We start from the raw sequence: 13299 nt of genomic DNA, 5'->3' as shown, positions 1-13299 counted from the left end.
CTAAATTAGCAAACAAAATGCACAATTGCAGAAAATGTAGCACATTTTAACCTGTTAACTTAATAGTTATAAGATGTCTAGCTGGCAAACATTTAGCTGTGAATTCCATACTGTAAGTAGTTCACCTGACAAGTGCTGCACAACAGTGAGCGACTGAGCTCCGGTCTCTCATTTTTTATTTATTTTTTATTTCACCTTTATTTAACCAGGTAGGCTAGTTGAGAACAAGTTCTCATTTGCAACTGCGACCTGGCCAAGATAAAGCATAGCAGTGTGAACAGACAACACAGAGTTACACATGGAATAAACAATTAACAAGTCAATAACACAGTAGAAAAAAATGGGCAGTCTATATACAATGTGTGCAAAAGGCATGAGGAGGTAGGCGAATAATACAGTTTTGCAGATTAACACTGGAGTGATAAATGATCAGATGGTCATGTACAGGTAGAGATATTGGTGTGCAAAAGAGCAGAAAAATAAATAAATAAAAACAGTATAAAAGTCGTGCTGTGTTTATAAAGAAACACCACATGACTGGGGATTACCGGTAAACTTCATAATGTAAGATTATGTGGTAGATGTAAATTAAGATTGCGATCTTCTTTATCTCCTAACCTATAGAACAAATTGACTGGAGGGATTTACTTCAAGTTCAGTAGCTTTAAATATTATAATTTATTCCAAAACTTCTGAGAAATTGTTTAAACGGCATTTCCAAATCCCCCGGTATAAGGTATATATGGTACACCACCCAAGCCTATCTCTGGCCTCTTGTCCCTGAGTCAGTCTGAAAAGGTCAAAGGCTCCATGTCAGTCATCTAGAGAGCTGTGTGATTGTGAATGGGGCTGTGTGTGTGTGTGTGTGTATTTACGTATCCAAGCAGCAGTACAATGATCTCTCCAGACCTTACAGTAGGCTCTGAAAATAAAGGTATCCTTCCACTCAGAGCCTTCCCTGTCTTGGCAGTCCGTGAGCACATGGCTACACCCAGGCCTTTTCCTGTCTGGATGGGAATATGGAGCAGAATAGATCCTCTGATTCTACACTGACATAGTATAAATAGAGATCATTGTCCTCTCTTCATGCATGGCAGCTTGTTTATTGTTGCTTTTGTCAAGGCCTATGCTGTTTATACATTAGATACTACTGGTATGATTCATTATTTTGAGTTCATAGTTTGAACTTGAGTTGAAGTTTTCATTTATGGAGAGGATTCTGTGTTAGTTTGTTCATAGGGTCAAACGCTCAGGTTCCGTATATGTCTGTGTCATACCTGTGTCATACCTGTGTCATACTGTATCACTCCCCAGACAAAGACACGGTGTGTCCAGCCCAGGGAGAAGAGAAGGGAAAGAAGGAATCTCTCGCATACAGGGAAGACTCTACACTGGTGAGTTAACGTTTCATGTTTCAAAGTTTATTCGCCTTGTGCACATGTGGAAAACAGTACAGTGAAGTTGATACTTTGAGAGCTCATTGCCAAGAATGCAGTGATAGTAATAATAGTATGGACAATTATAGAAAATATAGAAAACATTTTTTTTAAATATATAGAAATAAACAGACACCTTACAAGTCCTCAACTGGCAGCTTCATTAAATAGTACCCCCAAGGCCTCCCGGGTGGCACTGCATCGCAGTGCTAGCTGTGCCACCAGAGACTCTGGGTTCGAGCCCAGGCTCTGTCGCAGCCGGCCGCAACCGGGAGGTCTATGGGGCGACTCACAATTTGCCTAGTGTTGTCCGGGTTAGGGAGAGTTTGGCCGGTAGGGATATCATTGTCTCGTCGCGCACTAGCGACCCCTGTGGCGGGCCGGGCGCAGTGCACGCTAACCAGGTCGCCAGGTGCACGGTATTTCCCCTGACACATTGGTGCGGCTGGCTTCTGGGTTGGATGTGCGCTGTGTTAAGAAGCAGTGCGGCTTGGTTGGGTTGTGTATCGGAGGACGCATGACTTTCAACCTTCGTCTCTTCCGAGCCCGTACGGGAGTTGTAGCGATGAGACAAGATAGTAGCTACTAACAATTGGATACCACAAAATTGGGGAGAAAAGGGGATAAAATACAATAAATACATTAACAATTTAGAAAATAGTACCCACAAAACACCAGTCTCAACGTCAACAGAAGAAGGCCAGCATCCTGGAGTAGCCTCTTCACTGTTGACGTTGAGACTGGTGTTTTGCAGGTACTATTTATTGAAGCTGCCAGTTGAGGACTTGTGAAGCATCTGTTTCTCAAACTAGACACTCTAATGTACTTGTCCTCTTGCTCAGTTGTGCACCGGGGCCTCCCACTCCCTTTTCTATTCTGGCTAGAGACAGTTTGCGATGTTCTGTGAAGGGAGTAGTACACAACGTTGTATGAGATCTTCAGTATCTTGTCAATTTCTCACATGGAATAGCCTTCATTTCTCAGAACAAGAACAGACTGACGAGTTTCAGAGAAAGTTCTTTGTTTCTGGCCATTTTGAGCCTGTAATCGAACCCACAAATGCTGATGCTCCAAATACTCAACTAGTCTCAAGAAGGCCAGTTTTATTGCTTCTATATTCTATAATCAGCATTACAGTTTTCAGCTATGCTAACATAATTGCAAAATGGTTTTCTAATTATCAGTTAGCCTTTTAAAATGACAGACTTAGCTATTAGCTAACACAACGTGCCATTGGAACACGGGAGTGATGGTTGCTGATAATTGCTGATAATGGGCCTCCATTCAAAATCAGCCGTTTCCAGCTACAATAGTCATTTACAACATTAAAAATCAGCCGTTTCCAGCTACAATAGTCATTTACAACATAAACAATGTATTTCTGATAAATTTGATGTTATTTTTAATGGACAAAAAATGTGTTTTTCTTTAAAAAAATAAGGACATTTCTAAGTGACCCCAAACTTTTGAACGGTAGTGTAGATGTAAACAGAAGTAATAGTGACCAGTAGCAGAATAAATAGATACTAAATGTAAAAGCAATCCATAGTCAATGAACAGCAGCATAATGGTAGTAATACATCTAGTCAACAATCATTATTATCATTATATCACGTTCATGTCTTTGTCAATTTACAGATGGAAAAACTCTTGGTACTCTAATGATTTGGAACATGAGTAAAACTCTGACTCCTGTCCCCACAAATCAGTTGAAGTCACATATAGTCTGATTGATGTAACATTTTCCATGACTGGGAGATCATTTGTTTCTGGGAAGCAATTATCTTATCGCTGTTCCATGCCAAGCATTCCCACCTGACCTCACTAAATAAACCCTTTTTTTGTCATGTTGTTTGCCTTCACTTTTGGGAAAGTCCGTACAAACATGACGCACTTCTCGGCCTGACAAGCTGAACTCTTGTTTCTAAAGGTCAGGTGGGCAGATATGGGAAAGCTGTGGCCACGTGGTTCACCGTGTGCGTGCGTGTGCGTGTGTGTGTGTGCCCTACCCTGTTTAACCAGGAGGAGAGAAAAATAAAAGATGACCTCACCGTCTCTTCTCTCCCCTGAGAGGAGTGATATGAGGGGTGCGAAACAAGCCGTAGAGAGGGAGGCAGAGATAACACAGTCCCACTGACAGTAGCTGCAGCAGCAGTGTGAAGACAGAGAGGAAGGAAGGAAGTGTCTGATTAGCAGCAGGAGACATCCACACCAGCAGGTCAGGGCACTGCCCTCCCACGCAGCTCTAGAAGCACACCTTTTCCTATGGGAAGCCATATTGTTCCCTACCGTTGTCATTCTCTGTTTCTGACTACCTGGTTCTGAAAGGTGACCTTCTATTGTATAGTAGGTCTTGTGTTATGGTGAGGGACTGACCGTGCAGTTGTGGGCAGACATCCTCTGTGATTTTCTTTTGTGATTCTCTACAATTTTCCTGGGTTGTTTTGTGTGGTGCGTAATTGTCAGCATAGTCCACAGGGCCTATGTGACTGAGATGATGTCATACTGAAATGCTTCGGCCATGTCATATCTCTGTTGTGATCACGCCGCAATCTGCAGGCAACTTTCTTCTGGTATGATAATTGTCTTCATGCATGAAGGATTAGGTGTATTGTTCAGCGGTGATTTAGTTCTGCAATTCACCCCCCTCTTGTGAATGTGGCTAAGCTGTGCTGCTTATCTGGAGAGAGGCATGTAGACAGGGCCACTGTCACAGCTCTCTCTTGGCCAGACTCCCTCTGTACTTCATTATTAGCCTTTGAGAGGAATTACACTGTAACTCTGGAGGACTGTCTTTTATAAGAAGCTCACCAGGTCAAACACAACAGCCAGCCAGACAGCCTGCCAGCCAGACAGCCAGCCAGACAGCCAGAAGTCTGTGGCACGTAAACCACATAGTCTCAGAGGAGAAGAATATTTCAACTCTTTTATGAAGATCTTTTTCAACGGTCTGAGTCTAGTTTCAGTTAGAAGCAATGTAGTGTACTCTGTGAATGTCTATCAGAGTCAGACACTGGATGGAACCAAGGCTGTGGGTACCACAGTGTTTAGTATGAGGATCAGGGTACATCTGATTTTTAATGTCAGTTAGAAAATAGAAACAGAGTTTGTAGACATGCTGTATACCGTAACTGACTGATTGGCTATGAAAAGCCAACTGACATTTACTCCTGAGGTGCTGACCTGTTGCACCCTCTACAACCACTGTGATTAGTATTATTTGACCCTGCTGGTCATCTATGAACATTTGAACATATTGGCCATGTTCTGTTATAATCTCCACCTTGCACAACCAGAAGAGGACTGGCCACCCCACATAGCCTGGTTCCTCTCTAGGTTTCTTCCTAGGTTCTTGCCTTTCTAGGGAGTTTTTTCTAGCCACCGTGCTTCTACACCTGCATTGCTTGCTGTTTGGGGTTTTAGGCTGGGTTTCTGTACAGCACTTTGTGACATCGGCTGATGTAAAAAAAAGGGCTTTATAAATAAATGCAATTGATTGATTGACTATGAGAGAGATGAAGATTGGGTGCAGTGCAGGACTCATTCATGTCTTCCTATTAGCAGCTGTTGAAGGTCCATGCCGGGGCCTGCTCCGCTCAGTGCTCTTCCACCTGAAACAAATATCTGCCAGTGAGAGTGAAAGCAGATGCCACTTCTCAGATCCTTTCCGTCTAATTCAGTTTGCTCCAGCAGTGTTTCTCGTTGTTCTGTTGATGGAATCACGTCATTGGTGTCCGCCTCGCTGATTATGACAACCTGTCAGAGAGACAGCCTGTGAGCTGTTACAGAGTGGGAGGAGCTGCATGGAATACTAATTTGGTGCTAACCTTAGTCGCCAGTAGAGGACAGTCTAACATCAACTGGAGCCGCATTTTGGTCCACAGACTCGGCACCAGAGGTCTGTTTGAACGTGTTTGATGGCCAAAGTTTTCAACGATAAGTGGAGAATGTATACAAAACAACGTAGAGCACTACAGTTCAGAATTAGCATCGACATTTACATTGCTATAAGATGTGATGCAGAATGTTTGGTTAATTGAATTGTATGATGCAACACAGCTTTCAGTGTCAATGAGTTTGTGTGAGGTACAGTTGAGTAATCTTCGTAAAACAGAACTGCGAGTACTGCAGAGAGCAGCCAGGAAAGGAGGAAGTCCTGAAATACGGACAGACTGTGCTGCTGCTGCCTGCCAAAACCATAATGAATGTTCCTGCCAGCTCTGTGTGTCCTCAGGCACCCCCTAGTGTTGTGTTCTGGTATAACTACCTCCCGATGTGTACAGCATTTCAAACGGTTAACAAGAAAAATACAGATTACATAAAAAACATATTTTTGCCAGAATGTTTGGTTCAGTAATATATTGCCTGTCTTAATCTTGCAGAGGCGTGCTTGACAGCCTGCATTCTAGTCAGGAATTGTCATGGTTTATGATTTTGGAGTTTTCACAGGTTACTAAACCAAGCATGATTATAAATGTGCTTCTCTACTGCAGTGGAATGGGCTGCCTGGGCACTGTAGGTCCTGAGGCTGCTCAGTGCATAAAAGGAAGGATATTTTCCTCCATATTGTTTTGGTTTGGGGGGAAGCAGGGGGTAGCTAGTTGCGGTGAATTCTTCAGTGAGTCTGTTCATCGCTCACTGAACCTGACTTGGGTGGGTCTGGCTGTATGTGTGTCTCTTTATCCACGTCCCTCTTCTTTCCCATTCATCCTCCTCTCTGGTTTCTCTTCCCCTCCCTCTGTAGTTGTACAGCAGGATATGAGGACACACGCAACCGTGTAGTTTGTCTCCCCCCCCCCACTTACCTACCTAGGTCCTGTTGACTACAGGTCCGATGCCAGCCCAAGAACTCCATAGGTGCTCAGGCTCAGACCCTCTGTGTTTGTATGCATCAGGGCCTTACAAAGGGCCCTTCACGGAGCGCCCCCTCTCCCATCCACCACCTCTCTGAACTCACCCTGACCCACAGCCTTTTATGTCGATTGATCCTTCTCTCAGTGGAGGAGCTCACATGCTTCACCCACACCACTATGTTTACTGAGCAGGCAGCACGTAACATCGTACACTTATTGACATTTTGTCACACAACCACATTTTAGGTTGCTTTCAGAGACTCTTAGGTTGCTTTCAGAGAATTCTGCATTTTTCACTATTTGGAATAGGTTGTTATTTACTGTAGACGTGGGTTGAGAGTTTGTTGTGGTATGCACAGTGGTTGTACAGTATGAGAATAGAAGCCAGTCCTTGGTTAGCACAAAGAGGCTGGAAGAAATCAGGAAGTGTTGATTAACCCCCCCCTCCTCCCCCCTCCTCCGTAGTGGTTTTAACCAATGAGAATTGCCATTTTAGAAAAGTCCCCTAAACATGATTAGCATGTCATGTATCTGGGTCTGTTGTTTTCCTCTCATAATGTTACAAGCTGTGTGCCCTGGGGAATAGTAGGAATTGGGGCAAGTTGCTCTTGTTTCCAGGGGTTGTCTTTCGTTCCACTAAGCTGCCCAGACGTGTTAGGACCGACTGAGCCCCAACCCTCTCTCTCTCTCTCTCTCTCTCTCTCTCTCTCTCTCTCTCTCTCTCTCTCTCTCTCTCTCTCTCTCTCTCTCTCTCTCTCTCTCTCTCTCTCTCTCTCTCTCTCTCTCCCCTCCCTCTCTATCTCTCTCTCTTCCCCCTCTCACCCCCCCGCTCTCTATCTCTCTCTGTGCGTCATGTGGACAGTTTGTAATGGTTGCCATGGTTCCAACTGTTTGTCCGTTCCATTGATGACTGTCTACAGATGTGGAGTTTTTTTCCCTGCTCAAGTGTTTCACACAGAGGACACTTCTGCTTTCTCCTCTGCTTCGGGACACCCACTGTTTGAGAACATGTTACACGCATTGAGATTGTGATACGCTTGGGGTGTTTTTCATCACGAGGACCATGTTTGTACTTAAGTAAAGATAGAAGACGTATGATTTTAATTCCTAAAGGTACTGTCCTTATTAGCAGTGTTATTACATCAAACCTATGGGGACAAGCAACAGCAGTTGACTATGTCTCTAGTCATAGTTTATCTGATCTGTTGCTCCTCACTGTGTGTAGGAGAGCTTCCCTCTTCTGGTGCCAGCCTGTATGCAGGTCATGCATCACAGTGGCTTCTCCTTATCAGCCTGTTTCCATAGACACTCTCTCCATGCCGCTCAGCATCACAGCACCCACTGGGTACAGCTGTTCAACTCGTCGCCACACGGGAGAAACGGAGGGGGAAGGGGGGGGGGGGATAGATGCAGATTGACGAGAGGATAAGAGGAGTTGAAATCGAACAGAAAATGGAGAGCGATGAATAGGGGAGAGGAGAGAGAGAAAAAAATGTCAGTGAAAGAGAGGAGAGGAGGGAGGAGTGTGTGAGAGAGGGAGAAGGAAAAGAAGGGAGGGTCAGACTGAGGGGCTGGTTCTGCGAGCAGATGTGGGAAGAGTTGCTCATTTCCCCCAAACTTCACAAAGGACTCCACAAGCCTGAGCTTCATGTTGGAATCTAGCGCCTTTCTGTTAATAACCACTACTTTTCACTGCCTGGAAAGATGTACGAGCGACACAAGCGGAGGTATAGTCTGCGTGGAAAGGGGGAGAGAACAGTGGATGTCGTTTTGATAAAGGTACGAATGGACAGAGAATCTTTTTACTTGCCACATGTGTGAGAGAGCGCTCTACGCCTGTGGATGTGGTCGTGGAAGAGACCCCCCAAAAAAACAGGCTGTAGGTTTTCTTAGCAAATTTCATGACGTGTTTTCATGGAGCCTTTCGTCTCCGCTGTATCCTCGTGGTAACAACTGAGATTTCACATCTACACTGGGAAGATGACTGTCACCTTTCGTGTCACAGAAGAGTCATTTACTCTCTTTGTGTGTGTTTGTATTTGTCCGGATGTGTCTAATTTTTTGCCGTTCTTCAGTGTGTGCTCAGGAGATGTGGAGTGTTTGTGAGCCGTTAGTAGCCTTGAGCAGTGTGCTCTCAGGGTGGACTTTGTCTTTGGATGGAGAATGAAGGCCTGCTGGCCAGATCTCAGGAAGTGGTCCATACTCTTCTCTCTCTCTCTCTCTCTCTCTCTCTCTCTCTCTCTCTCTCTCTCTCTCTCTCTCTCTCTCTCTCTCTCTCTCTCTCTCTTTCTTTCTTTCTTTCTTTCTTTCTTTCTTTCTTTCTTTCTTTCTTTCTTTCTTTCTTTCTTTCTCTCTCATTTCCTCTCCCTCTCTCTTTCTCTCTCTCTCTCTTTCTCTCTCTCATTTCCTCTCCCTCCCTCTTTCTCTCTCTCTCTTTCTTTCTGTCTCCTCTCGCTCCCTCCTCCTCCCAATCTCTTTCTCCCTCTGTTTACTTTGGATGACACTTCGTCCGTGTGCAAAGTGTGAGTCACGGAATACAATGCTAGGATTCTGAATGTGATGCATATTCTGCTGTCTGTGCGTGTCGGGATTGTATATCATTTATGTAAACTTTGTGTAAATTCCTCTGTCTGTTTTCTGTCTCCAAATGTTGTCTATTACTAGTGGCACCATATCTGATTTGGATCGGTTTTGCCTCAAGTATCACGTCAAAGCCTGCCTCATCTAGCTCAACCAATTCATTCGATCAGATCCTGTTTTTCCACAGACACACAGCTACAAGCTCCGAACTCTGGAAAACCCTGAATTTGTCTTTCCTGTGAAACACAATGGCACGGCGGTGCTTTCAGCATAAGGCAAGGGAGGTGTTTCAGTGATGTGACAAATCAGTGCTCCACCAAACCGCTCAGGTTTAAGTCAAATTTTCAGCATCTCTTCACCACCACTTTGAGCATCTCTCTGTACTTTAGCTGGGTGGGACTGGGAACAGCACTGGAATTCCAGTGGGATGTGGGCTCTGGGTTGGTGAATAATATATATATATGTACTGGTAAGGAAGGGCACTGTATCTTTATCTGAGAGAGCCCAGACCAAAGCAGAACAGCAGAGCATGTTGGAGCGCTTGGACAGAGTAGAGTGGCCTGTGGATTTGAGTTTTGCGATAAGAGGCCAGGCTGCATCTCTGGGGGCAGGCGTCAGGCTCTATCTTTGGGCATGGGACCTGGGAATTCTCCCCTCTGCTCTCCATCATCTCTGGGTGTCAGAACCCAGGCCAGACTTGTTTTGGACAGGCATGAGGCTGGACTCGATTTGGATGGCTTCAATACAGAGGGGAAGAGATCTGCGTAAGAGATGACTTCTTCCTCAAGGATGTCATTATGCACAGGTTTGTTAGATTTCAAAGGGAATAGACAAGATGGTCCATATTAGATGGCCCTATTGCAATTCCACCCCAAAAATGAAGATGAATTGTGGTCAGATCAAATCTCCCTTCCTTAGCCTTGGTCCTCCCTCTCAGGCTGTGTGTTGTGTTCCCTGAAGGGCGAGGAGGGCAGAGTGAACTTGGTGACAGATAGACGAGGGTAGAGTGTCTCTCGAGTCCAACTCCTGGGAGAAAACATGTCTGACATGTTTTTTCTCCAGCAATGTCTCTGCTTCAGAACAACTCCACCTATTCCAAGGGCGTGTATTGATTGTTTGGGCCTAAATTAAGCTTGGGAGTGTTGTTGTTTCTGTCTGCAATGTAAGTACTGTAGCAAAGCACTTAAATGTACCTCTCTCCAAGGACATTCCTCTCCCTTGCTGTGCCTCTGAGTCATGCCAGACATTGGCTGTCACTGTGGAAAGTGCAAGTCTGAAGTCTGCCATTCGTTATATTGGGTTTCTTTTCACCAGGGGCTTCCTTCTCTACCCACATGTATCCATTTATAGCTGATCATCTCCTTTTCCCAGGCAGCGCAGGAGACTGATCTACTAGGCAGCGCAGGAGACTGATCTACTAGGCAGCGCAGGAGACTGATCTACTAGGCAGCGCAGGAGACTGATCTACTAGGCAGCGCAGGAGACTGATCTACTATGCAGCGCAGGAGACTGATCTACTAGGCAGCGCAGGAGACTGATCTACTAGGCTGCGCATGAGACTGATCTACTAGGCAGCGCAGGAGACTGATCTACTAGGCAGCGCAGGAGACTGATCTACTAGGCAGCGCATGAGACTGATCTACTAGGCAGCGCATGAGACTGATCTACTAGGCAGCGCAGGAGACTGATCTACTAGACAGCGCAGGAGACTGATCTACTAGGCAGTGCAGGAGACTGATCTACTAGGCAGCGCAGGAGACTGATCTACTAGGCAGCGCATGAGACTGATCTACTAGGCAGCGCAGGAGACTGATCTACTAGGCAGCGCAGGAGACTGATCTACTAGGCAACGCAGGAGACTGATCTACTAGGCAGCACAGGAGACTTATCTACTAGGCAGCGCAGGAGACTGATCTACTAGGCAGCGCAGGAGACTGATCTACTAGGCAGCGCAGGAGACTGGAGACTGATCTACTAGACAGCGCAGGAGACTGATCTACTAGGCAGCGCAGGAGACTGGAGACTGATCTACTAGACAGCGCAGGAGACTGATCTACTTTATAAATGCATGTGCTCATCTATGTTTGTACCAGTGACAATTGTAGAATAGAATAAAATAGATTTGAACAAAAACAAACTATTATCCATTGTTGGATAAGAAGGGAAATGTGTCCGTACCTGAACATGTTGTGTACGGTATGTACACGTGTTCTATATTGTACGTTACATGTGTTTGTCTGGTGTGTGTGTCTGCTTCTGTAGGATAAGAGTGTAGTGTTCTCCCTCCGCCCAGCGCTGCAGGGCACACAGAGGCTGCTCAGTGCTGCACTGGGCTGTAGGCAGGCCCATCAATGAGGCCTTGTGCATTGTCCACTAGCCACTTTAAGACTGTACAGAAACCTGGTAAAGAAGCCCCCTGCCCCCCACATTCTACTAGTGGGGGAAAGACAATTAACCACAAGCCTGGGGAAATCCACATGTTTTCACATTCCCTACAGAGGAGAGACATGTACACATAGACTTTGTTCTCTCTCCCACTCCTTCTCTTTCCCACTCCTATCTCTCTCTCTCTCTCTTTCTCTCTCTCTCTCTCTTACGCACACATAACAAAAATGCGTATGGTCTTTAATGAGTTTAATGCTTTTAAATATAATGAACTTTTACAAGACTCAATCAGTTCTGCCATCAGGTCAGTTGTCACTAATAATGAACATCAGTGCACTTGTCTTTATTGCTCAAGAAAGCAGTGGAATTACTCCATAACTTAATAGTCAGGTCATAAATCATAGTAGCCAATGGATCCTTTGTTCAGGGTTTCTTAATAGTTCCATTGTACTGTCTGTTTCATTCTCCGGCCACTCTGTCTGCTAAACCGTTTAGTCCAGACAGATAACTGACTGACTGATATATTTCCACTATTACAAAAATATCCCAACTTTCTTGAGCTTTCTTTTCTTGCTGGTGGAAACCAAATAGACAGTGAACTAGAATTTTATACTTCATCATTTTTGACCCCGTAACCTACAAGTCCCTTTTTGAGAATGTACTGCATAGTGTCTGTTTGAGCCTTCTGAGCGAAGATATACTGAGCTACCTCTGAGGTTTATGTGTTCTGTATTCCATATATCTTGATTACAGTCGCTCTGAAAATTAGCACAAACTAATTGCAAAATCACGTATATGCTGTTAGCTAAATGCTAACGAGATTAAAAACATACATGACCTAATTGCAAAGACAGGCAAATCCAACTCAGAAAGTTATATATAAGCGTAGCTTGTAGCTACCGAATGTAATTTTCGGTGAGTGGGGACATTTACAAGCGAAAGTGAAATTGTGCAAATTAACAAAGTTGTGATTGTATGCTTTTCTGAAGGAAAAAACCACTAGAAGAAAGCACAGGGAAAATGGCAACTGTAGAGAGAACTGATCCAGAGGTCTTTGACTTCTGGCAGAAAGACAATATAAGACATCTGATGGCAAACATTTAGTTGTGAATTGCATACAGCACAATTGTAACTTCATCGCCTTCTGCGCTCGGCACAAGAGACTCGCCAATAGATATAGAAGTCTATGGACGTTCTCCCGTTGTGCTAACGCGTTCTCCAGTTGTGCTAACGCGTTCTACAGTTGTGCTAAAGTGTTCTCCTGTTGTGCTAACGCATTCTCCTGTTGTGCTAACGTGTTCTCCTGTTGTGCTAACGCATTCTCCTGTTGTGCTAAAGTGTTCTCCTGTTGCACTAGCGTGTTCTCCTGTTGCGCTAGCGCTTTCCTGTTGCGCTAAAGTGTTCTCCTGTTGCGCTAGCGTGTTCTCCTGTTGCGCTAGCGTGTTCTCGTGTTGCGCTAGCGCGTACTCCTATTGCGCTAAAGTGTTCTCCTGTTGCGCTAGCGTGTTCTCCTGTTGCGCTAGCGCGTTTTCCTGTTGCGCTAAAGTGTTCTCCTGTTGCGCTAACGCGTTCTCCTGTTGCGCTAACGCGTTCTCTTGTTGCGCTAGCGTGTTCTCCTGTTGCGCTAGCGTGTTCTCCTGTTGCGCTAGCGCGTTCTCCTGTTGCGCTAAAGTGTTCTCCTGTTGCGCTGACGCGTTCTCCTGTTGCGCTAACGCGTTCTCTTGTTGCGCCAGCGTGTTCTCCTGTTGCGCTGACGCGTTCTCCTGTTGCGCTGACGCGTTCTCCTGTTGCGCTAACGCGTTCTCCTGTTGTGCTGACATGTTCTCCTGTTGTGCTGACATGTTCTCCAGTTGTGCTAATGCTTTCTCCTGTTGTGCTATTTCTAAACAAACCTGTGACTGGCTCAACTGGGGAACTACAGTAAGCTTCATAATATTTGTGACAGGTGAAATGAAGAACGAAATCTGCTTTATATCCTAAGAAATTGCACAAGTTGACTGCAGGTAATAACTTAAAAAGTAGCTACAAATATTCAAATGTATTTA

The 13299-nt window shown here is 45.0% G+C and overlaps 1 protein-coding gene across 8 annotated transcripts in view; it reads left to right on the top strand.

Annotated features, from left to right (window-relative positions):
* LOC124038181 (A-kinase anchor protein 13-like) overlaps window positions 1–13299 on the top strand; it is a 99320-nt gene that overhangs the window by 50205 nt on the left and 35816 nt on the right. For all 8 annotated transcript variants that reach the window (XM_046353781.1, XM_046353764.1, XM_046353754.1 and 5 more), the window contains exon 8: window positions 1315–1394. In XM_046353781.1, coding sequence (XP_046209737.1) covers window positions 1315–1394 — 80 coding nt within the window. The remainder of the gene's footprint in view (window positions 1–1314; window positions 1395–13299) is intronic.

Source organism: Oncorhynchus gorbuscha, linkage group LG01 (genome assembly GCF_021184085.1).
Source record: "Oncorhynchus gorbuscha isolate QuinsamMale2020 ecotype Even-year linkage group LG01, OgorEven_v1.0, whole genome shotgun sequence".
NCBI classification, from domain to species: domain Eukaryota; kingdom Metazoa; phylum Chordata; class Actinopteri; order Salmoniformes; family Salmonidae; genus Oncorhynchus; species Oncorhynchus gorbuscha.
This window is presented reverse-complemented; position numbering and strand designations above follow the sequence as displayed.